The following is a 26,692-nucleotide window of genomic DNA, read 5'->3' as shown; positions in this document are numbered from 1 at the left end:
TGTTGCCCCTATCTTCTGAAAATCTCCCAAGCCTGATTTTCTAGCTATGAGCTACATAATATTTCTCAAAAATTATTAATATTCTGATTAAGTTAGTTACTTTGTCATGTGAAACCAAGAACCTGACTTCTTTTCTTTCATAGTACTTTCCTAGGTTTTTTATTTGTGAGTGAGAGTTGGTGAAACCATACTATTTTGTACACTCCCTTTTAATATCTGAACTTGAGCAAAGTGAGACTGGCAGGAAAATAAACAATCTAATTAAAAGAAAAAAGTCACAGCTTTTTACAAGGGGGGGTGGGGAAGTTCTCTCAAAGAACTTGAATATTACTCAGGGAAACATTCTCCATAGCTGCACCTCCCACTTCTTCCTCTCTCCTCCCAAGTATTTCATGCCCTCAACTGGCTCACTGCCTTATAAGTTTGATACAATGGAAAGGCGGAAAAAAGCCAGAAAATTGCACTTTTCAAAGGGAAATGGGGAAATCTAACTGTAGATACTTGGAAAGTAGAAACTAAAAATGCAGATAGACAACAGCAGTGAGTTAATACCCTTAAAACTCGGAAAGTATAGAGTACAAATATTTCTAACACAACTATATTTCAAATAATTTCAATAAATAAAAACCTAAATTCATTAAAGCAGTTTTGGGAATCAGTACTGTCTGTATTTTTCACAAAGTCTTTGCTTCTCTCAACAAACCCCCAAGAAATAGTTCTAAATAAGCGATAAAAATGCATTTTAAAATTAAATATTTTGTCAAAATAATATAAACATATTTCAAATTATATTTTTTGTAATAAAACATTAGTCAATGGAAGATGGCAGAGTAGGAAGCACCAGGAATCCATCTTCTCATCTAGATAAAAATTGTACTAGCATAATCTATCTGATATAACTAGCTTGGAACTCTGGAGTCTGTTAGAGAGTCTGCAGCTTCCAGGAAAAGACATGCATAAAATACCAGTTCATTTCAGTCAATTCTGACTCATTATGCTAGTGGTTACCTACTCCTCACCATCACCACTCCTGACCCTCACCCAGGAGATATCCATGCAACTCTGTTGTAGAGTTGCCTGCACCAGTTTGTGGGACATTGTCTTACAAACATCAGAGATTTGTATTCTGATCACTGGTTGTTGTTTTTTTTTAAATACAGGACACAGATGCAGGTTGCCATTGCTGCAATCCCCACTGACTGAAATGCTGAAATGGCTTCTGGAGGTTTTAAGATCTGAAGCCTATTCCCCCCACCTCCCCCCTTTTGGAAGCCAGAGATTTACAAACTATGACATCCATGTATAGTTGTTTTTTTGTATGAACATAAGTTTTCAACTCCTTTGAGTAAATACCAAGGAGGACAATTGTCTTATTGCATGGTAAGCATATGTTTAGTTTTGTAAGAAACCACCAACTGTCTTTCCAAAGTGGCAGTACTATTTTGCATACTGGGCTTCTCCTATATTGCCGTATTGTACAGCAGCAGAGTTTATGTATGCTACATACTGAATGATTCTACCCACATGACATTCTGGAAAAGTCAAAATTATGGAGGCAGTAAGAATATCTTTGGTTGCCAGAGGTTTGGAGGAGGACCAGATCACTTTAGGGCACTGAAACTATATTGTACTATAATGGTGAATTATAAGTCAATATAAACTTATCCAAACTCATCGAATACACCATTCAAAGAGTGAATGAATCCTAATATAAACTATGGATGAGTGACATGTCAATGTGAGTTCATCAGTTATAAATAAATATACCACTCTGGGGGCCTCCCTGGTGGCGCAAGGGGTTAAGCACCACACTATGAAGCAATCCGCAGCCACTGCAGCACGAGTTCAATCCTGACCGGCCACCCTGGCACAGCAGACCTGCTCCCCTCAGCAGTGTATGTCAGTCAATCTGCTGGTTCTGTTGCCCACTCTGGTGAATCCTCTCATCCCCCCATCCACCCCATCTCGGTGTGTACCCCAGCTCTTCTATGCATAAATAAATAAATCATATATATATACACCACTCTGGTGGAAGACATTGATAATGCAGGAAGGCCACACATAATGTGAGAACAGGGGGCATATGGTAAACCTCTGCACCTTCTGATCTATAAAACTGTGACCTAAAATGGCTCTAAAAAATAGTCTATTAAGAAAACTCCACAGTTAATACTATATACAATGGTAAAAGACTAAAAGTTTTTCCTTGAAGATAAACATCAAGACAGAAGGGTAGCTTTTGCCACCTCTTTTTAACATAGTATTGAATGTTCAAGTTGGGGTAATTAGTCAAAAATAAGGTAAAAGGCATAAAATTGTAAAGGAAACAAAATTGCTTGCATATGTCATTGTGTTCTATGTAGAAAACTATAAATATTCCATGCAAAAAATTTTTAGAACTAATAAATTCAGAAAACTAGCAGATTACAAAATTAACATGCAAAAATCAATTAGGTTTCTACACAGTAACAATGAACAACCCAAACTGGAAAATAAAGACATCAATTCTATTTTCAATAGCATCAAAAAGCATAAAATATACAGGAATACCCAAGAAGGTGAAAACACTTGTGCAAGGAAAACTATAAAATATTAAATATATTGGCAAATCATATATCTGATAAGGGATTAATATCAGGAATATATAAGAACTCCTAAAATGCAATAACCACCAAAAAAAATCCATCCAATTCAGAAATAGGGAAAAGGACTTGAATAAATATTTTTCCAAAGATAAACAAATAGTCAATAAGCACATGAAAAGAAACTCAACCTCTCTTACCATCAGGGAAATGGAAATCAAAACCACAATGAGACACTGCGCTCACCCATTAGGTTGGCTACCATCAGGGGAAAAAAAAAAAACAAAAATGAAAAGCCCAGAAAGTGGAGAAATTTGGAATATTTGTGCCTGACCAGTGGGACTGTAAAAGTTTAACCACTGTAGAAAACTACATGGTATTCCATAAATTCCTCAGAACTTCAAACATGGAATCATACTTTGATCCAGCAATACCACTATGGGGTAAAAACCCAAATGAATTTCTAAGTAGGGATTTAAACAGATACTGGTAGACCCATGTTATGCCAACATTATTTGTAACAGTTAAAAGGTAGAAGCAACCCAAAGGTTCTCAAAGGATGAATGGATAAACAAAATGTGGTATATACATATGATGGAAGGTCAAATTTACAATATGGATGAAACTTGAAGACATTATACTAAGTGAAATAAGTCAGTAACAAAAAAACAAATATTGTATGATCCCATTTATATATGGTACCTAGACTTGTCAAATACAGACAGACAAAAATAGAACAGCAGTTGCCAGCAGTTGAGAGAAGAAGTCACTGTTTAATGGATATAACGTTTCAGTATAGATGATAAAGTTTTAGTGGTGGTGGTATGTGACTGTACCTAATGCCACTGAACATGTAAAAATGGGTTAAAATGATACATTTTATGTTATGTGTATTTTAGCATAGTTAAAAAAATTACTCCTTTCCAGCTCTGTTCATTCTCACACCTTTATCCTGCTTCTCTCCCAAAAGCATCCACCCTCAACTACTTGGATTCTTTTTCCCGATATTTCATTCTGCTTCCCTATATAATATGCATACTACTACTTCCTATAAATTGAACAATTACCTATATATGTTCTGTCGTGGTAGAGAAACCTTAGAAAACCAGTAGCACCCCCAACACTTTTCCCTTTTTTAGTCATCCTTAAATGACAGTATCACGATTTCAGTTAAATCAATTAATATTTGCTTCCTGTTCTTAACTCATCTAGTTTTCTAAGAATCTAGTGCATTTTCCCCAAAAATATTTCAATATCCACCCTTCAGTTCAAATTGTCTTTCCCTGAAGCCCTCTGTTTGACATTACCATGAGAACTGGTTGTTTTCAGGTCAAGGCTCAGTTGTCATACTGGGATTTTCCTTTATTGCTTCTGAGTTGGATCCTGTGTTTACTAAAGACCTTTTCTTTTCTTCCATTATATATTCCCATGTTTTACTAAAGCACATCTACTAGTAATCGCCTAAGAAATGCTGCATGGACATATTTTTTTTTGAGCCTTTGAGTGCCTTTTTCCCCCTAATTGTGCACTTGATTGAGTTTTGGCTGGAGAGAATGGCTGAACACAGAACCTTTAAAGTGCTATTCCACCATCTTCTATTTTTATTCTATGGCCAAGAAGATGCCATTCATATTCCTAAACCTTCCTATCTAACCCTAAACACTTCTAAGACATTATTTCTGATGTTCTTATAGAAATTTCATAAGTTGCCTGGTATTTGGCCTATTTTCCTTTATTGGTGACATATATATATGTATTATGTATCTGTAGACTGAAAAGATATATAGACACACATATATACACACACACATATATCTCTTCTCTATCTACAAAAATCAAATCTTAAAGATATTTTCTAGTGTAGTAGTACCAAAAATGCCTTTCTTGATGATTCACACACTGGTGTGTAGATCAGCACTGTATTAGGTTAAAGGACATCAGCAGTTTAGAATAGTTCTAGAGTTCCCAGTTTTTATGCTCCATTATACAGCATTATATAGTTATTAAGGATCAGCTATGGAATCTGACAGACTTGGAATCACCCTCAATCTCACTGAGGCACTTTGGGAAGTTAACTTCTTTAAAGCCATCTATGAAATTAGGATAGGTTTACATTCTAGATTTAATAAGATGACACACTTAAACTGCTTATACAACAGCTACACATGTATGTAAATAAATGTACAATAAATATTACCCAGTAGTAAAATCGCAAAAATTGGTGTAGGTAATAGGCACATTGTCAAATCTATCAAGGCTTTGCTAAGTATAAAGAAATAAAACTAAAGAATTGGGAGGCAGTCAATTTGTACAAGATTTTCTTTTGGGGTGATAAAAATGCTTTTGGAGCTTGATAAAGGTGGTGTTTATAAACACTGTGAAGATACTAAATGTTACTGAATTGTACATTTTAAAATGGATAATTTTAAGTAAATATGATAACCTCAATAAAGAAATAAAAAGGAAAAAATAAGCAGCAATGTGAGGAGAAGCCAAAGTTGTTAGAAGAAAGGAATTGATACTTTCCTCTAAATTATTTTGAAGCTTTCCTCTAAATAATCTTTCTAATTCTTTTTAACTGAATAGTCAATAATGATCATGTTGACACACATTTCCTTTTTTTATTAAAAATCAACACACAATTAAACTTGACTGAGAGATCAATATATAATTGAAAGACTCACTGAATATTTTCTTTAGGAGGAAAATGTATAAAACAATGTAAAAGGAAAGAGATGGACTCTTGAATTTGTAGTATAGTTGCCCGGTAAAAAAACTTAAACTATACAAGACAACGGAGAGTCTTTTTTTTTTTTTTTAAATGAAATCACTAGGCATCAAAAGATTGAGTTCTTACATTTCTTTATAATAAAATGAGAATCTTCCCACGTCTAAGGTCTTTCTAATAAAAAATAAAGAAGTAAATGACTTCCTAGTGATTCAGAGGAGGGGAAACTATTGTTATATGCATTCCTTTTAATTTTTAATATTTCCCAAATTATACTGCATGGAACACTCTTTAGAGATAGGATTTGATATACTAAAAGAAAAAGGCGGGGGGAGACATGGAGGGGAATAAAAGAATAAAAGAAAAAGGAAAGCAGAATATAAGAATTAAATCTTCGGGGGTTTACAATGTACAGTGGCACACTGAAGGTTCTACAGTAAGAAAATCAGTTCAGGGCCTCCCTGGTAGCGCAAGGGGTTACGGTCAGCACTATCCGTAGCTACTGTAGACAAATTCGATCCCCAGCCAGGGAGGTAAGCCACATGGCACAGCAGACCTCTCCTGTCTCTCCTGTTGCTCCCCTCAGCAGTGTATTTCAGTCAATCTGCCTGTTCTGCTCCCCACTCTGTCTCTGGTGAATCCTCTCACCTGCCCTCCCCACACCTCTGGCTTATACCCCAGTTCTTGTATGCATAAATACATAAATCTTTAAAAAAAAATCAGTACACCTCTACTTAAACCTTTTTTCTGATTATTAGGGGAGTTTTGAAGCCATGGCTATTTAACACATGATGCATCAATTTTGTTACAACAATGTGTAACAACAACAAAATGTCTGAAATTTTTCCTATTTGAGAGGGAAATCACAGGAAATACGTGAAATTATAGAAGAAAGAGCAAAGTAAACAGTAACTAAAACATTGTTCATATAAAAGGTGTAAAAAAAGATATTTTTGACATCATCTTTGAACCAAAAAGGAGTAACTACCAATTATTACTACTATCTCTAATATAGTGTGAGCCAATCAAATCAATCATTTATATACTGAAGACAATCATTCCCTTTGAGCGGTTGATTCTAATAAGCAAATTACTTAGGAATTATTTATTTTCTTGTTAATTCAGAGGAAAGACTACAGTTTCCTTCTCAGGTGACTAGTTAATCCTTTCCAGGATGAAGGGAAGTGGGGAGAACAACAGAAGCCATCAAAGCCATTACTGGTCATGTATTCCTCAAGGAAGGGAGGGATAGAAACAGGCAGCAAAAGAGGGAAGGAAGGAAAACAGCACAGCATAGCTATTATACTCAGCTGATAATTCTTCATTTTTATATGCTATTATCTTTAACTATTACCACAATGGACTAAAGCAACCACTGGCTAAATAACAATCCATATGCATAAACAATTTCTTTGTAATAGCAAGTGTGAAACTCTTAAGGCTAGATAAAATAAACCAGATACATAGAAGCACTGGTTACAGATTACAAACTTAAGTGTATGAATCATTCAGAGGCATGAAGGCAGGGGTTATAAAGTCTAAACACGACAGATGAAAATACTCAACACAGTGCTTTCTCCATGAAATTACATTATGCTCTGATAAACAAATGCATACAGTCTGGGGTCTCCCTAGTGGCACAAGGGGTTAAGCACAGCACTGAGAAGCTATCCGCAGCCACTGCAGCATGGTGAATCCTCTCCCTCTCTCTCTCTTTCACACACACACACCTGCACCTCTGGCCCATACCCCAGTTCTTGTATGCATAAATAAATATTTTAAAAAATAAATAAATCTAAAAAAAAAAAAACCCCACAAATGTATAGAGCCAAAAACTGGACTTTAGCAATTAACCTAAAAATTATCATTCTACCTTAATGACTAATTCACAGAAGAGACTACTTCACATTCAAAAGTGACCATTGTAACAACTAGCACACCAGATTAATTTACCACAAGTTCACTTTTACAACGAGAGATAACATGTTCTCTATACAGACCACTACCACTCTTTCTTCGTATATTAATCCGACTTGATAGGATAGTACTTGGTTGAATTCAAAATTACAGTAATGTGAAGGAAATAACCTTGTACAATATTTCATCTAGGTCATAAAGAGGTTTAACAAACATTTTTGCACCAAAGCTGAGAATACATGTCTGGTGACTGTCCTGCTGATTTCTCAGATTCTCAACTCTTGATTCAAAGTTTAATTCCCTCATTCTTTTTCTATTACCCTATTGAATTTTCTGTAAATGTGTATTATCAATGACTAAGCTATATAAAACTGCTGCTTTGCATGGATCTGCAGTGGTAAGTACCATTCCGCTGTGTCCTGCCTAAACTATAAGAATGCAAATTCATTTCTCTATTTATAAGCTCTTAAATAGTATCTCTGACAGTCTCGTGAACCACCTATAATTGTAAGAGAAATAAAACTGTAAGAAGTAGTTTTGAGATATTTTAGTTTTTTTAGATACTGAAATTTAATTATCAATACAATATAAGCAACATACAAAACCAAGTGCACACAATTCAACACAGTTGACCCTCCATATTCACAACTTCTGCATCCACAAATTCAACCAACCACAAATGGTTACATAATATATAGTTAGGTCTGCAATGCCTACAGCTGTACTGAAGATTTAGAGCATTGCTTTTCATTACTCCCCAAACAATAACAATTTACATTGTGTTACATTTTATTAGATATAAGTACTACACAGATTGTTTAAAGTATATGGGAGAATATGTATGTAGATTACATGCAAATACCATACCATTTTATTATATAAAGGACTTGAGCACCTACAGATTTTGGTAACCAAGGGAATGCTGGAACCAATGCCCCACAGATATTAAAGGACAAATGTACTGCAAAAATGGTTCAAAGGAAACTGCTAAACAATAACCACTGAGGAAGGTTTATATCGTAATATAACTATTTTTTTTAAGATTTATTTATGCACACAATAACTGGGGTACAGGCCAGAGGTATTTGGGGGGGGGGTGAGAGAATTCACCAGAGTGGGGAACAGAACAGGCAGATTCATTGAAAAACACTGCTGAGGGGAGCAGCGGGCGAGTCAAGAGAGGTCTGCTACACCATATGGGTAGCTCCCTGGCTAGGGATTGAACCTGTACTGCAGTGGCTGTGGATTGCTTCATAGGTTGCATCTTAACCCCTTGTGCCACCAGGGAGGCCCCTATATCCTAATACAACTATTATATAATGATTCTACATCTGCATTGTGCTTTAAAAAGTGCTTACCCAACCTGTTACAACATTTAATTCTGATAACCAACAAATATTTAAATTGAAAGTCTCCAAGAAAGATACTTATGAAAGAAGGCAAACGGAATATTCCAGATTTTACTTTTAAAAGAATACTCCATATTTTACTTTTAAAAGTAATTAAATGGGCCTCCCCGGTGGCGCAGCAGTTGAGCGCTGGGTTGCGAAGCTGCCCGCGGCCTCTGCAGCGCGGGTTCAATCCCCGGTTGCTCCCCGGCCACTGGAGGAGGGTCCCACATGGCGAGCAGACCTCTCCTGCCGCCCGCTGCTCCCCTCAGCAGTGTACTTTGGTCCTTCTGCCTGCTCTGCTCCCCGCTCTGGCTCTGGTGAATTCTCTCACCCTCCCGCGCTTCTGACTGTACCCAGTGCATGTATAAAGAAAAAAACAAACAAAACAAACAAATAAATAAATAAAAAACATGCCTCTATTAAAAAAATAAATAAATAAATAAATAAAAGTAATTAAATGTCTTCCTGACAATTTTCAGTTATTCATACATTTTCTTGAAATAAAAAAAATATTAAGAATATTTACGTAATAGACAAACTCATAAAATACATCATGTACTCTCGTGTAATCAAAATTATAAAATAGACAAAATGAGACTTTGTTATGCCTGGCAATTCCTTTCTAGATTCTTGTATCAAACACTACTTTGGGGCCTATCTGGTGGCTCAAGGGGTTAAGCACCACACTATGAAGCAATCTGAAGCCTCTGTAGCACGAGTTCAATCCCTGGCCAGCCAGGGAGCAACCCACATGGAGCAGCACACCTCTCCTGTCTCACCAGCTGCTCCCTCAGCAGTGTATTTCAGTCAGTCTGCTTGCTCTGTTTCCCACTCTGTCTCTGATAAATCCTCTCACCCCCCGCATCTCTGGCCTTTACCCCAGCTCTTATATGCATGCATAAATAAATTCTTAAAAAAAAAAAAAAAAAACACTACTTTGGTACACTTATGCCCCATTAAAACTGTTTTATGTAAAATTACATGGTATAAAAATAGTTATCTATGCCTTAGGATGAATAAATTTAAGTGAACAAATCACTAAATGATTTTAAACCTAAGCCCAATTGTGAAATAAAAGATAAAAAATCATATGTAGGGCCTCCTGGTGGCAGCAGTTAAATCATATTGTAGGGCATCCTGGTGGCAGGGATAAAGTCTCAATGTTATCAAGCTATCGCCAGGCATTGCAGCATGAGTGAGTTCAGTCCCCCGCCAGGGAGCTAACCCACATGGTGCAGACCAGATCTCTCCTGTCTTGCCCGCTGCTCCCCTTAGCAGTGTATTTCAGCAGATCTGCCTGTTCTGCTTCCTACTCTGTCTCTGGTGAATATTCTCACAAACACCCCCCACCTCTGGTCTACCCCAGGTCTCATATGCATAAATAAAGTAAATCTTTTTAAAATATCATATTGTAATAGGACCCAGGAATTAATCTGGTAAGAGGCATTTTATGGAGGCCATAAAATCGTATCAAATAGGGCCTCTCCGGTGGCGCAGCAGTTGAGCGCTGAGTTGCGAAGCTGCCTGCAGCCTCTGCAGCGCCAGTTCGATCCCCGGCTGCTCCCGGGCCACCGGAGGAGGGTCCCACATGGAGCGCAGACCTCTCCTGCCACCCGCTGCTCCCCTCAGCAGTGTACTTCAGTCCTTCTGCCTGCTTTGCTCCCTGCTCTGGCTCTGGTGAATTCTCTCACCCTCCCGCGCTTCTGACTGTACCCAGTGCTTGTATAAATAAATAAATAAATAAATAAATAAATAAATAAATAAATAAATAAATAAATAATCATATCAAATATATCCGACTATGTAAAAAGTCAGCTCTTATCAAATAAGTTATATCCTATTAAAGTCCGTTAGATTCGTTAAGGGGCTTGGGGGATGGAGTTATGGAGCACTAACAAAACAACAAAGTTTACATTAAAATTCCATCTTTTTCTGTAATTTATTTTCTAAATAAAAATACAACATGAATGTATAACACATAAATATTTGAAATAGAAAATTAAGTGTTCTTACCTTACTACATCATCAATATTGTTCCTGTATACGCCTTCAAGTCTTTCTGCAGGAAACCCCATAGCAATAATGTTTGGATAAATATCTGCACATTTAAATTAAGGAAATATCTGAAACATGCAACAATACCACAAGTACATGTTTTAAACATCAGCTGATTATAGAAAGCAAGGTTTAACCATCATCATAGCTATGCTAATAAAATGTCAAATATATCTATCTGTAAACTATTATGAGTAAAAACACATTAATTTCAAAAACAAATGTCAAAATAATGTTTAAATCCCTTTACTTAGTATATTAAATATGCACCCACGATAAAAAGTAACTTCCATATTGACAGTACTTTGATGTAGATGAAAAAACTAAGAAAAATCTCAGGCATAAGACATAGAAATAAAGTATCCTGAGGAAAAAATAAAAGATAAAAATAAAAAGGCTGTACAACTTCTCGTTTTTCACTGTTATAAAAAGCAGATACAACTAAAGGTCAAGATGTCAGATTAGGAAGTGGCTATGCCTCTAACTAGTTGCTTATGACAACTAGGCTTCAATTTCTTATTAGTATGATGATTAGGGTAAGACAACCACTAAGATCTCTTCCAGCCCTTGTTACTGATTACTTAATGCTAAGCAGAGGTAAAAACTTTTTCTTATTTCCAATCAAAGTAATCAATATTCAGCATGCCCATTATATTCACTTAAGTTACACACTATACTTGGCATAAAAACAAATTTCTTATTCAAGAATTTATCAAACTATAAAAATTCATCATGAAATAAGTCAGAAGAAACAAAAATATTGGATGGTCAAATTTATAGGAGGTATTTAGGGAAACTAAACAAGGGGTACGTAAAGAAAAAAAGACAAAACTAGTAGGCAAACTATAAATTGGAGACATACAGCAAGGCAGTGGAAGGGAAAAGCACAAGTGACTATAGTGATGGTTCACTAGCGACATGATGGTAGGAATTTTATGGGGATTATACCTGAGAGGGAAAATCAAACATTATGAAAGAATGTCCAAAGATGTAGAACTTTTCTGGTGGTTCAGGGTTTAAAGTCTGACGTAAAAAAACATATATTTAAATAAATATTTTTAATAAATACAATAAAATTCACTAAGCAACCTTTCTATGTATTTTCTCCAAAATACCAAATATCAATTTTTCTTAGGTTCCATCAATCTTATCTAATCTAATGATTTTCTGACACAGATCTTTTCACTCCCAGCAAATGAATCTGCCTAATGCCTTCATTCAAGAATATCTCTAGAGTTTTCTGCCCACCTACTTCTCAACCCAGTCATCTTCCAAACACAATACAAAATTCACCAAATCTAGAGCTCTTTTCAAGATTTTTTTTCTTTACTTCCTGCTGCATTCACTTATTGACTTGATTCCAATATTATTTTCAATTAAAAAATAATTATCAAGTGCCTCCCTGGTGACACAGAGATTCAAGTCTCAGCACTATCAAGCTATTGCCAGCCACTGCAGCATGAGTTCAATCCCCAGCAAGAGAGCTAACCCACATGGTACAGCAGACCTCTCCTCTCTCACCGCTGCTCCCCTCAGCAGTGTATTTCAGTAGATCCACCTGTTCTACTCCCCACTCTCTGGTGAATCTTCTCAGTCATACCCACTCCCTCCCCACACCTCTGGTCTATACTCCATTTATGCACCCCAAATTACTATGTTGTAATTGGACCAATCAATAGAATATTTTATGGGAAATAAAATAAACATGCACAGTACTGTATATAGTAAGCTACTTTTTGGACAGGACTAAAGAAATATTTAAATCTATATTTGCTCAAATTTTGATACCACCCCCAACCACACACACACACACACACACACACACACACACAGAGGCATGCACATGCACAGAGAAACTTGCTTCACAAATAAGGGAAGTACAAGGGGAGAAGGGGAGAAGCATAGCAGGAACAGTAAGATTGCTACAGATGGGGCCTCCCTGGTGGCACAAGGGGTTAAGCACAGCACCATGAAGCTATCTACAGCCTCTACAGCATGAGTTCAATCCCTGGCAGGCCAGGTACCCACATGGCACAGCAGACCTCTCCTGTCTCACCTGCTGCTCCCTTCAGCAGTGTATTTCAGTCACTCTGCCTGTTCTGCTCCCCACTCTCTCTCTGGTAAATCCTCTCACACACCCCCACCCCGGCACCTCTGGCCTGTACCCCAGCTCTTGTATGCATAAATAAACAAATCTCTAAAAAAAAAAAAAAAAAAAAAAAAAAAGATTGCTATAGATGTTTGTTTAGTTTTGACCTTATAGAAATGAAAAAAAAATTTTTTTTTAATTTCATCTGTTTAAAACAATCAGAATAAACCTGATTTAATACCAAGCTGGTGACCAGGAGAAAGGATTTATTTCAAGGGTTATTTGGATACCAATATGAATTTATGCTCATAAAACACTGTTTTCTAGGTCTTTTCACTAAATGGTCTAAAAGCATGTCCCCTTACCAGCAATAAACTCTTTTAGAACCCAGATTTCATCTAATATGAAATCCTGAAAGGCATCAAACTCCATGAAAAAAAGAGCGAATACCAGGTCTAGGACAGACAAGGTACATGGCTAGCCTGGGATATCTGTCTGTGCCAGAAAGCAAGGAAGGTGTTTAGAGAAAGCATGATGACACACTAATAACTAAAGGTGTAACAATCTGAGCACCAAGGGGAAAAAAAACTAAATAGCAGTCAATTAAAAAAAATCCTGGATAAAATGTAAATATCCAAATCTCTTAAAAAAAAAAAAAAAAACCAGCAGGCCTCCCTGGTGGCACAAGGGGTTATGTTATGATGCAGCCTGTGAAGCTGTCCACAGCCACTGCGGTACAAGTTCGATCCCCAGCCAAGGAACTACCCACGGTGCAGCAGACCTCTCCTGACTCGCCCGCTGCTCCCCTCAGCAGTGTATTTTAGTAGATCTGCCTGTTCTGTTCCCCACTCTGTCTCTGGTGAATCCTCTCACACCCCACACCTCTGGCCTACACCCAGCTCTTGTATGCATTAAAAAAATAAATCTTTAAAAAATATATCACCCAAACAGAAGATAGAACAAGATAACAAAAAAATCCTTTTATCACTGTTTTTTTAAATGGCCACTTCAATAATTGTTTACTTTAAAAATTGGTGAAGTGGGAGACTTAAGTTATCATGCTTTACCTGGAGGAACTGGATTCCAGGGTAAACAAATAGCCCCAGTTCACAAGATAAAATTGCACTTCACAAACACCAGTTAATAAAAATAAATGGATAAAATTAGAAAAATCTTTTTGGCAAGCCCTAATAAAATTTTTACTTAAACAAGAATCAACAAATGGTAAAAAACCAACAGATGAATGGATGAAAAGGAACTGGACATACTTACAGAGCTAAAATAACACCTGACAAAAATACTTTGTAATATAAGGAGACAGATGTAATTGAATGATGGGCAGAGAAGATTGCCATCACTCAATCTCAGTGTTCAATCTCAGCATCAAGAAAGTCAAGCAGCAATCACAGACTTCCAAGGTAATGTATCAGTTTTCAATTTGACACAGTATCATCTATGATAGCCAAGTTATCTTCCTGAGAATCCAACAAGTATATAAATTTCAATTTCAAGAAAACACAAGGGATAGAACAAGCTAAATGACATCATAACAAAGTAATCAGGACACATTCAAAAGGTCTAAAGAACAAAACCTAGTCTCTTTTTCAAATATCTTTTAAAAATCAAGTACATTCTAAAAGATGGGGAGGGAAGGGATAGGTAGCTCTTCTTGATTTCAAAGGATTTACAGGTTTTAGCAGCCAAGTTCACAGGTACAATGCTGTTCCAGATGCTATTTTTGGTAAACCCACCGTAAAAGACATCTTTAAGTCAACAAGAGAAATTTTAGTGTAATAAGGATATTGGATGAGATGAAAACTGACGGAAATGGAAAAGTAAATGTGATTAACTGATAAAAAGGCTTCAAACATGTTCAGAGGGTGTGGTATCATTTTAGTAAATACATATATCCAATATAGAAAAAGGTTACAAACTAAGGCACTGAAAGTAATAATGTTCAGGTAATTAAGCATTCACTGTGTGCCAGGAACAATTTTTGTTATTTAAGGAATGCATAACTCACACACAAGCTGAAAGGGTTCCTCTACTATAAAGTGTCCAAAAGAAAACTACTAGGACTATCATTTTTAACATCACAAAATTACCTAGCATCTATTATCCACAAATAAGAAGATATGCTTTCCTAGAAACTTACTTAGCTTTTGTTCAATTATAAAAATGTTTTAAGGGAGCCTCCCTAGTGTTGAAAGGGGTTAAGCACCACACTATGAAGCAATCCACGGCCTCTGCAGCACAAGTTCGATCCCCGGCTGGCCAGGAAGCTACCCACATGGCACAGCGGAACCCTCCTGTTCCCTTCAGCAGTGTATTTCAGTCTGCCTGCCTGTACTGTTCCCCATTCTGTCTCTGGTGAATCCTCTCCCCGCCCCTCACACACACACGCACACACACACACACATCTCTCTCTGGCCTGTACCCTAGCTCTTGTATACATAAATAAATAAATCTTTAAAAAAAAAAAAAAAACTTTTGGGCCTCCCCTGGTGGTGCAGCGGTTGAGCTCTGGGCTGCGAAGCTGCTCACAGCCTCTGCAGCACCAGTTCGATCCCCGCCCACCTGCGAGGGTCCCACATGGTGCAAAGACCTCTCCTGCCGCCCACTGCTCCCCTCAGCAGTGTATTTCATCAGTCTGCCTGTTCTGCCCCCCGCTCTGGCTCTGGTGAATTCTCTCACCCTCCCGTGCTTCTGAACGTACCCAGTGCTTGTATAAATGAATAAATAAAATCTTTAAAAAGAAAATAGATGTTAAAAGAACTACCCATGATCCAGCAATTCCACTCCTAGGTATTTACGCAAAGGACACAGAAGCAGCACTATTTACAATAGCTAAGCTTTGGAAACAACCCAAATGCCCAAAAATAGATGACTGAATCAAGAAGATGTGGTACATATACACCATGGAATATTACTAAGCATTCAAAAAGATAAACACATGCAATTTGCAGCAACATGGATGGAGCTAGAAGAGATCATGCTCAGCAAAACAAGCCAGAAAGAAAAAGAAAAATACCAGATGGTCTCACTCATAGCAGAAATCTAGAAAACTTAAATAAGGGACCAGGAAAAAGAACAACTTTAAGAAAGAAAATAACAAAATCAACAACCAACTATGAACCAGAGACACTCTATGGGGGTTGGGGGCGGGGAAAGGAGGGATTGGAGTCAAAATAAGGGGGTTGTAATTGTATGAGGAAAATAAAAATAAAATTTAAATTTAAAAAAAAGAACTACCCAAGGTGTCACCACCAATACATGGCAAAATTTGGTATGACGCTCCAAATCTCATACTCTTAGTACTGCTGCTAAGAATTTAAAAAAAAAAAAAAAAAAGAAAAAAAAGTTTTAAGGTATTATTTCCATTCATCAGGGAGAAAAAAAGGGGCAATCAAGTATACTAATAGTACAATTCCTAAAAATGAATAATCTTCACTTTTTAAATTCTCAAGAGTTCAGACATAAGAAAATGGGAAAGAACAACCAGAAAGCAATGAGACAGCAGTAGGAAGCCCAAAGCAGAGGCAACTGTCATCAATCTGGAATTTCTCCCTAAAAAAATTATGAAGATAGTTTATCTAAAAATATAAATTGAAATCATCAAAGTATTTCTGAGCAAAACTAGAGAACTATTATTATTAAAAGAAATAATTACTGTTAAAAAACTTAAACCTAGCCACTAGTTTTGATGAGTGCTAGTAAGAGTTTAGCCTTAAAGGACTATAAGTATAGACATATATAATCTCTTAAAATACAGTCATTTTAACCAGGACTAAACTAAAATTTGTTCTTGCATTATGAAAATAATAAAGTTGTAAAGGAATTAACTTAAGAAAACTATTTGTAACTCACATAAGTGGGAATGTTACATACTCATTCAGAAAACTCAGGTGGCCCTCTCACTTACCTAATCAGACACATATTGAACAGTCTGTGCACTGAGAACATAAAGGTAAATAAGCAAAGGCTACTGCACTCAAGGAGTTCCTATCAGGGAAGACATACAGACAAACCTATAATTGTGCCAAAGGCCCTATTATCTGTAAGAGAAAGATGTTTTAAGAGCTAAAGAGGGAGGAATTAGGGTCTCCCCGGTGGCACAGCGGTTGAGCGCTGGGTTGCGAAGCTGCCCGCAGCCTCTGCAGCGCCGGTTCGATCCCCGGCTGCTCCCGGCCACCAGAGGAGGGTCCCCCATAGAGTGTCTCCTGCCGCCGGCTGCTCCCCTTAGCAGTGTACTTCGGTCCTTCTGCCTGCTCTGCTCCCTGCTCTGACTCTGGTGAATTCTCTCACCCTCCCGCGCTTCTGACTGTACCCAGTGCTTGTATAAGTAAATAAATGTTTAAAAAAAATAAATAAAATAAGATAAATAAACTGGCCTTCTTTAACAAAAAAAAAAAAAAAAGAGGAATTCTATAGGGGCACAGATACAGTTTAACAAAGCAGGCAATATGCTGGATAATCTTTAAATAAATCAGACTTCCCTAAACATTAATTACATATTTTTAAGATCATCAAAATCAAATAATTGAGAAAAATACATTTCTAATATAGAATAACCTTAACCTACACTTACTAGACATTCTTTTGAATAATATTTAACATGAAATTTTCTAGTGACTTATAAGTACTATAGAGGTAGGAAGTGAAATATTTTTGCCATCTAGTGATCTACTCTACACAGGCAGTATGGCCCAATGGTTAAAAACATTTGTTCCAGGGGCCTCCCTGGTGGCCCAAGGGGTTAAGACACAACCTATGAAGCTATTCCCAGCCAGGGAGCTACCCACATGGTGCAGCAGACCTCTCCTGACTCGCCCACTGCTCCCCTCAGCAGTGTATTTCAATCTGCCTGTTCTATTCCCTACTCTGTCTCTAGTGAATCCTCTCACCCCCCCACACCTCTGGCCTATACCCCAGTTCTTGTATGCATAAATAAATAAATCTTTAAAAAAAAAAAAAAGAACATCTGTTCCAGATTTCACACTGCCTAGACACAATAAGCTTTACTAACTGTGTAACCTTGGGAAAGTTATATATCCTATACCTTAGTTTCCTATGTAAAATAAGGCTAATAAAATTATCACATGGAGTTGTTACAGGGTTAAGGAGTTAATATATGAAAAATGTCTAGAACATAGTGATAGTTGTTTATCAACAGAAATGGCACAGTCCTAGAATTAAGTAACCATCACAACTATTTTTTTTAATGACACTGCCTTGTTGAATAATCTAATCCTTCTGAAAAAACAAGGTTAACAAACTAACTCTATCAAATCTTTACTATTCAATTTGCCTTTAAGTATTTGCTTTAACTTGAGAACATATGTAAAACATTACTCCAACAAAAACCTTCTTTGCCCATATCAGTGACAACCATACATAAAATATGGAAGTGTAAGAAATGCAAACATGGCATTTTCTATCTTGTCTAAGGTGGATGGGTACCATAGATATAGGAGATCTGAGATACTATCGACAATATCTCTCCAGCCCCTTTACACAAACATGGTCAAAGTGTTTTAAGTGAGACATAAATTACATATAATAAAATAAAGGTCTTAAATGATTACTTGATAAACTGGTAAAGATATACAAAGATCTCATATTTAGACAAATAGTCTGTTCAAGTGCCAGTTCCTTCTCACCAAATATACTGTTCCAAACAAAAAAACCAATAAATGGTAATTCAGTTCTAAAGTCTATCCACAGATGTTAACTTAACCTATAATATAACTGGCTTATTCTAAAACAATGTGGTTACTATATGACCTAAATAAATTCTTATTGGCTATTTTAAGCATCTAATAATAGCTTAACAGTAAAAATATATTGTAAGTTATAGCTAATTAATATCTTTTAGGAAACAACTTTTGAGTTGAGATCTCATAAGTCTACCTTATCTCAAAATTTAACTGGATTTTTTAAATAGGTAGAATAACCAAAAATAACTCCCTAAACCTTTCTTATGTGTTCCCAACATGTAGACTAAATCTTATTTTAAGGGCCTCCCTAGTGGCGCAGGCGATTGAGCGCCGCGCTGTGAAGCTGTCCGCAGCCTGCAGCATCGGTTCAATCCTGCCCAGCGAGGAACAACCCACATGGCACAGCAGACCTCTCCTGTCTTGCCCGCTGCTCCCCTCAGCAGTGTATTTCAGAATTTAGTCTGATGAAACATTACCTATGTCACTTGAAAAATAACAAGTAGCTGACAGATAAGAATGAATTTGTGGGGCCTCCCTGGTGGCGCAGCGGTTGAGTGCTGGGTTGCGAAGCTGCCCGCAGCCTCGGCAGCGCCAGTTGGATCCCCGGCTGCTCCCCAGCCACCAGAGGAGGGTCCCACATGGCGCGCAGACCTCTCCTGCCGCCCGCTGCTCCCCTCAGCAGTGTACTTGGGTCCTTCTGCCTGCTCTGCTCCCCACTCTGGCTCTGGTGAATTCTCTCACCCTCCCATGCTTCTGACTGTACCCAGTGCTTGTATAAATAAATAAATAAATCTTTAAAAAAATAATAAAATAAAATAAGCTACCTCCTCGCGAGTCCTTGTCTCAGGGCTCATTAAAAAAAAAAAAAAAAAGAATGAATTTGTGCAAGGAAAAAAAAAAATCAGAGAACAGTATGAAAACACTGATTACAAATGTGTACTTATGAGCATCATGTCTATTAATGAAGAGGGAAAAATAAGTTCCAATGACAAATAACTGAAATAGAATTAACTTTTTCTATTGAAGTGAAGGCATTTCAAGGCAGATATATTAAAGACTATACTCAGTTACAAAAAATTAACTTTAAAGAAAAAAAAGAAACAATCAAAGCACTCTGAACTTTAAGCAAATTAGAACAACAGAAAATTGTTCTCAAGTCATTGATGATTTCAACAACACCTTATAATCCAAAGTACAATTTTAGTGCATTAACTGAGGAATTTTAGTCCCTTCAACAAATTTAATTTTTCTTCATTAGTAGGTGTTAATTATAAAATAATGTGTCTACAAGTGTTCAAACCTGTATCTGTGAGCCTCTAAAAAATAAGTTGCTCGACTAACTGGTTTTAATGAGTAGAACAATTACTTTCTTTCTAGGCCTCTGGATTAAAGCTCTAAGACTGATTTCCTATTACAGAAGTCTACTGCTGTTAACACACACACGCACGCACGCACGCTCGCAGGCTCTTACTCTCTCTACAGTTTTGCTCCTACTGAAAAACATCTAAGATTGACCACCAATAGCAAATCAAACAAAATACAGCTTTAACTTACATATCTTCCAAAAATTAATTGTTCAACACACAGCAGACATACTTGTCAACATTAGAAACTTGACCTAAGTCAAATGCTAGCTCATTTTCTACAATAAAATCATGATAGAGCATATGAAAGATCATTAAGCGACATTTATTCAGAATGAAAGTATGTAACAGTATCTTTTATGCTCTAATCTTTATAGTGAATGTTAGATTTATAAGTAATTTCTTTAATATCAGTCTATCATAAAAGTATGGCTTTTATCACTTATTTTACCAGAACTATCTATCTAAAACACTAGATTTTGGCTGCCCAATAGTTATGCAAAAAGACATAAGGCCTTTAACTTTTACAGAAAAGACATTCAAACGGCTATGGCATAGAAAAGATGCCAAGTGATGTGTCAGTAGTTTGAGAACAAAGACTCAGTAATATTTAATGCCAATTCACTCAATATTAGCAAACAAACTGCATTCTGAAAAGATAATAGATTCCAAAATTTCCAACTGTACTGATCTTTCAGATGCAACCATGATTTCCTAGTATTTAAAAACTACTACACACACTAGACACTAAGAAAACAAAGTTCTATCACAACTGTGTCTTCTACAAATAGGTTTTCTTTATTAAGCCAAAATTACAATTTTTTTTAAATACACTTCTAACAAATTTATCTTTCAAAGAAAAAAAGCCCTGTTAATTTGAAACCATTTTAAAACTGAAAACTTTCAGGGCCTCCCCGGTGGCGCAGCTGTTGAGTGCCGCGCTGCGAAGCTGTCTGCAGCCTCTGTAACACAGGTTCAATTCCCCGCTGGCCAGGGAGAACCTCACATGGCGCAGCAGACATCTCCTGCCTCGCCCGCTGCTCTCCTCAGCAGTGTCTTCGCTCTTTCTGCCTGTTCTGCTCCCCACTCTGGCTCTGGTGAATTCTCTAACCCTCCCGTGCTTCTGACCTGTACCCCAGTTCTTGTATAAAATAAATTTAAAAAAAACAAAACACCTGAAAACTTTCAAACAAATTTGTGTTAACTTCATTTTGTATTAGGCTTTAAAAACAAGTCTCTTGGTGATGGTGAATGAGTGCACTGGTGAAGGAAACACTATGGGGACTACACCTGAGGGGGTGAGGGAACGCAAACCTTGTTTAAAAATGAACAATGATGTAAAAAGTATATTTAGAAAAAAATAGAAAAACAAGTCTCTTTAAGGCCTCTCTGGTGGAGCAAGGGGTTAAGCACAGCACTGTGAACCTATCCACAGCATCTGGAGTTCGATCCCCAGAGCCTCTGGAGTTTGATCCCCGCAGGCCAGGGAGCTACCCACATGGTACAGTAGACCTCTCCTGTCTCACCGACTGCTCCGCTCAGCAATGTATTTCAGTCTAACTGTTCTGTTCCCCACTATGTCTCTGGTGAATCCTCTCACCCTTACCCCACCACCCCTTCTCCCACCACTGCACCCCGCATCTCTGGCCTGCACCCTAGCTCTTGTATGCATAAATAAATAAATCTTAAAAAAAAATTTTATTTCATATTTTAAGCTAGGAAAACATTTGGAAATTATTTGCTTTTTTCTTTCAGTTTTGCCTAACTGCAATATTTTAAAGTGAGTCAAAACAATACAAACTAGAGGGCCTCCCCGGTGGCGGAGCGGTTGAGCGCTGGGTCGCGAAGCTGCCCACACCCTCTGCAGCGCTGGTTCAATCCCCGGCTGCTCCCGGGCCACCAGAGGAGGGTCCCACATGGCGCGCAGACCTCTCCTGCCACGCAGACCTCTCCTGCCACCCGCTGCTCCCCTCAGCAGTATACTTCAGTCTGCCTGCTCTGCTCCCCGCTCTGGCTCTGGTGAATTCTCTCACGCTCCCGTGCTTCTGACTGTACCCAGTGCTTGTATAAATAAATAAAAATAAATCTTAAAAAAAAAAGTAAAAAAAAAACCAAACTAGAAATACATATGGATTTTTAAATATGAAGGCACACATTAGTATTCATTACTGTATCGAGAAGAATCATAAGGCTGATTTTATGACTGCCTTGTTAAGTAATATTGCAAAACATGATTCATATTCCCACTGAAGATATTTTAATCATTACATCAATTTTGTAAGTCACTTGAATAAATGGATTACCAAAAAATCTGAAATTATATATATTAAAATACTAGTCAAAACTCATATTTTACAGATTTAATAATACGCAATTTTAAAATACACTAATGTGAGAGTAAGTCCCTCAAGGGACACAATTTTAATATGAATCCAGTTACTGCAACACAATTAGTTTTGGAATCTTCACAGTTAAAGGAGAACAAATTAAAAATCTTGAAAAATAGTTAAGCTGAGCAAAGAAAACAATCTGAGGAGTACATTTTTTTCAACTGCAAATAAACTTAAAGAAACATGAAAATTTAACATAACAATAGAAGGGAGGGATAGAATTAAAACAAAGGAAAGGAGTTCCTAAGAACCTCATATTCTTTAAATACTACTATGCAAACTAAATGGTAAAGACTTAAAATTTTAAGGTTTGGATAAAAATCTCATGTATGTATGTGTTTCACTTAATGTAAGAAATGTAATTTATATACACAGCTGTCTATTCAAAAAGGTATCATTCTTTTCATGGCCTACAATTCAGATCTGAGCAAATTTTATAAACTGATGCTTGTGAAACAATCAACTTTCACCCAACATTAATTTGAAATTGGCAAGATGTTTCCTGTACAAAAAAAAAGAGGCCCCAGACAAAAAGTCACATTTAAGAACATAAATTCAAAATTATAGCTAAACTGAAATATTTTCAGTAATAATTATTTTGCATGACAGAAAGCTTCTCAGCAAAAAAAAATAAATAAATAAAAGCCAACATAATAAAACAACATAGATGAAAATTAAACAGATACTTTCAAGCCCAACAGGCAATTTTCAAGATTTAAATGTAACTTGGGAAGATCAAGTTCTTGGGGCAGATGAAAAAAACTTCTGGAGTGGTTCAAAATGCAACAGCAAAATTTTAAATGGGGAAACTCATTTGCTAGTATGCAGACAAAAACCGAGTTGTAGAAGAAAGCAGAAAATCTAAAAAATATTTAAAGCAAATCTTTTTTTTTTTTTTTTAAGTTTTTTTTTTTTTTAAGATTTATTTATACAAGCACTGGGTACAGCCAGAAACGTAGGAGGGTGAGAGAATTCACCAGAGCCAGAGCGGGGAGCAGAGCAGGTAGACCGAAGTACACTGCTGAGGAGAGCAGCGGGCGGCAGGAGAGCTCTGCGCACCATGTGGGATCCTCCTCTGTGGCGGGGGAGCAGCCAGGGATCAAACTGGCGCTGCAGAGGCGGCGGGCAGCTTCGCAACCCAGCGCTCAACTGCTGTGCCACCGGGGAGGCCCTAAAGCAAATCTTTAAGGAATACTTTTTAAATCAATCCCCTGCTTAATTCCTATAAAAATGAATTTTTATATATCAACTATTAGAAAAACTACAGCTTAAAAATACCAAATCTTTCATAATTAATGTCTCAGGTCAAAACATGTTTCCACTTAAATAGCCAAACAATTCTGTAAAAGCTAATGACTAACAACCAGAATTTTGTTACATAATATTTAGTTCTTGACTAGTACCTTTATGTTAGAAGAAGAAATATAAACACCAGCATCACTATTAAGTTTAATTTTTGCAAAAGTTTAAAATTTCATATTAGTCTTTAAAAATCGTAATTGATGATTCCAAAAACAGAAGTGTCAAAACCACTTATATCACTAGATTATCTTAACTTTTTCCTATATTTGAGTAACAGATGGCAAGACTTCGTTCTTGGACACTATGCAATAATCTCAATCTGGGTGACCTTTTCAGTATTAAAAAAATCCAAATAGCCTTAATAACCAGTACCTTAGCATATTTTACATTATTAGAGATAATCTTGATCACAATGAAAAGAACCTAGATGTGCAAAATTATATCATACTTCAGTTGCACTAAGTATATTACAACAAGGAAAATACCATACCTAAATCAAAATTTCCTTACATTTAACAATCTTATCTCATTTGGAAAAAAGCTATTCTAACAAGTAATTTTCTTTAAAAAACAGAAGTTTTCTCCCACATTTTTTCCTACTATATGAATTAGTAAACTCACTGAGACAGAATTATCACTTAGCTATTAAGGTTAAAATTATTTCCATTTTAATATCTGACCCTTACAAATACAATCTGACATAAACTAACAAAGGCAAATTTGAGGACTAAAATTTAACATTAATAACAAATGCAAGTGCATGGCAAAACTTCATTAATTAATAAGGCAACTATGTAAATATGAAATATATCATTCAAAATATGTTCCAGGGACAGAGAGAAACAAGGCAAAGGGTCAAATAAAACCAAACCAATAATAAAACCCTAGAAATCTGACTGTAGAACTGAGGCTACCAAAGGCAGAAAGTAAAGTAAGGAGGGAGCACAGTGGACTATGGTGAAGACTTTCAGGGACTTGATAGTGAGTGTGGTGTGGTAACATACACCAGAAGGGTGTGATCTTACACCTTTAAACCAAATACAATGTTGTAAACCAATGTAACCTCAATAAAAAGCAAGATAAATATGCTTCAGGGAAGAGTAGCATCATGACAAGCCAATAATCTTTCTGATTTATGATAGGAAAACAACATTTCAAGGGTTATAAGCACATTCGTATAAAATGTGATCATTTAGTCAAATTACTTCTATATCTGCTTCATTTCAATACAATACGGGGAAAAAATTAACCTATCAAAAGTATATGGATAAATTTTTGTCTCAAGTAACTAAAATACGCTTAAAATTTTAAATATGCAATAGCTTTCCAATGAGGGGGAAAAGTTTCAAGTCTTCAACATTTCCAAACTTTTATGTCATCTTTAATTTACCCTGAAGAAAAATTTAAAAAGAACAGAGAAAAATACTAACCACATATTGGAAACAAGTTTCACATGTAACTGCAGGCAAATAAATATTTCTGATGACTTCACCATTTAAAATAATTAAGGCATGGGCCTCCCCGGTGGCGCAGCAGTTGAGCGCTGGGTTGCAAAGCTGCCCGCGGCCTCTGCAGCGCCGGGTTCGATCCCCGGCTGCTCCCCGGCCACCGGAGGAGGGTCCCCACATGGCAGGCAGACCTCTCCTGCCGCCCGCTGCTCCCCTCAGCAGTGTACTTCAGTCCTTCTGCCTGCTCTGCTCCCAGCTTTGGCTCTGGTGAATTCTCTCACCCTCCCGTGCTTCTGACTGTACCCAGTGCATGTATAAACAAACAAACAAACAAATCAATCAATCAATAAATAAATAAAACATGCCTCTATTAAATAAATAAATAAATAAAATGATTAAGGCAACTGTAAGGTGCTTTTGGAGATTGTTAAAACATAGACACCCCTTTAAGTTCACTATGACAAAATACATTTAAAAAAGATGCTGGGCCTCCCTGGTGGCGCAGGGGTTAAGAACAACCTATGAAGCTATCTGCAGCCACTGCAGCACCAGTTCGATTCCAGGCCATCCAGGGAGAAACCCACATGGCAAGACAGACCTCTCCTGTCTCACCAGCTGCTCCCCTCAGCACTGTACTTCGGTCCATCTGCCTGTTCTGTTCCCAGCTCTGTCTCTAGTGAATCCTCTCACACCGCACCCCCTCCCGCATATCTAGCCTGTACCCCAATTCTTGTATAAAAATAAATCTTTTAAAAATAATAATAAAAAACAGGGGCCTCCCCGGTGGCGCAGCGGTTGAGCACTGGGTTGCAAAGCTGCCGGCGACCTCTGCGGCGCCGGTTCGATCCCCGGCTGCTCCCCGGCCACCGGAGGAGGGTCCCACATGGCGCGCAGACCTCTCCTGCCGCCCGCTGCTCCCCTCAGCAGTGTACCTCGGTCCTTCTGCCTGCTCTGCTCCCCGCTCTGGCTCTGGTGAATTCTCTCACCCTCCCGCGCTTCTGACTGTACCCAGTGCATGTATAAACAAAACGAACGAACAAACAAACAAATAAATAAAAACATGCCTCTATAAAAAAAAAATAATAATAATAATAATAATAAAAAACAAAAAAGATGCTTATGAACAAATGAGAAACTATTATGAACAAAGTTTTAGAGAAACAGGACAGTGGTAATTTTTTAAATTCTCTTTAGTCATGTTTCATAAAAGAATTCTATTTTATAAAAGTGAAATTATTTATATTGAAATAAACACTATAAGCCTTACTCAATTAAATTACAAGAATAAATGCTGTTTTCAAAAAATCTCACTATCATCCGATTAACAGTCCCAATTTTAAAATATTTACCAGTATTTCTGAATATCTCCTATAATTTCAAAAGAATTTAACACCCAGAAACTCAAAATTTCATATGAAGTTTTAAAATAGGGCTTGACATTTTCCTGCAAAGAGGCAAACTGTTACATCAAGGAAACAGAAAAAGACGATAGCAATCAATTTATTCCTAGAATACTTTTGTGGTTATGTTTGTCTACCTTAAAAAACAATAATTTTTGGAATCCACAAAACTACTCCCTTGGCATCTTTCTATCTCCAGGTTAATCCAAAACTGTATCAAAATTATGCTAAAAACTTCACTTTAAAACAAATTCTAATTTAGATAATTACTGTAATCCAGCAGGCTGAGAGCAAATTTAGTATCTCAAA

At 36.9% G+C, this 26,692-nt stretch overlaps 1 protein-coding gene across 1 annotated transcript in view; it reads right to left on the bottom strand.

Annotated features, from left to right (window-relative positions):
- The window catches only part of PTEN (phosphatase and tensin homolog), an 86,111-nt gene that overhangs the window by 46,888 nt on the left and 12,531 nt on the right, over positions 1-26,692 (bottom strand). The window contains exon 2 of the mRNA XM_037497321.2: positions 10,632-10,716. Within this exon, the coding sequence (XP_037353218.1) occupies positions 10,632-10,716 (85 nt within the window). The remainder of the gene's footprint in view (positions 1-10,631; positions 10,717-26,692) is intronic.

The sequence above is a fragment of the Talpa occidentalis genome, unplaced genomic scaffold (assembly GCF_014898055.3).
Source record: "Talpa occidentalis isolate TD23 unplaced genomic scaffold, MPIMG_talOcc4v2.1 talOcc4.8, whole genome shotgun sequence".
NCBI lineage: Eukaryota > Metazoa > Chordata > Mammalia > Eulipotyphla > Talpidae > Talpa > Talpa occidentalis.
Note: the sequence above shows the minus strand (reverse complement) of the source record. Positions and strands in the feature narration are given on the sequence as shown.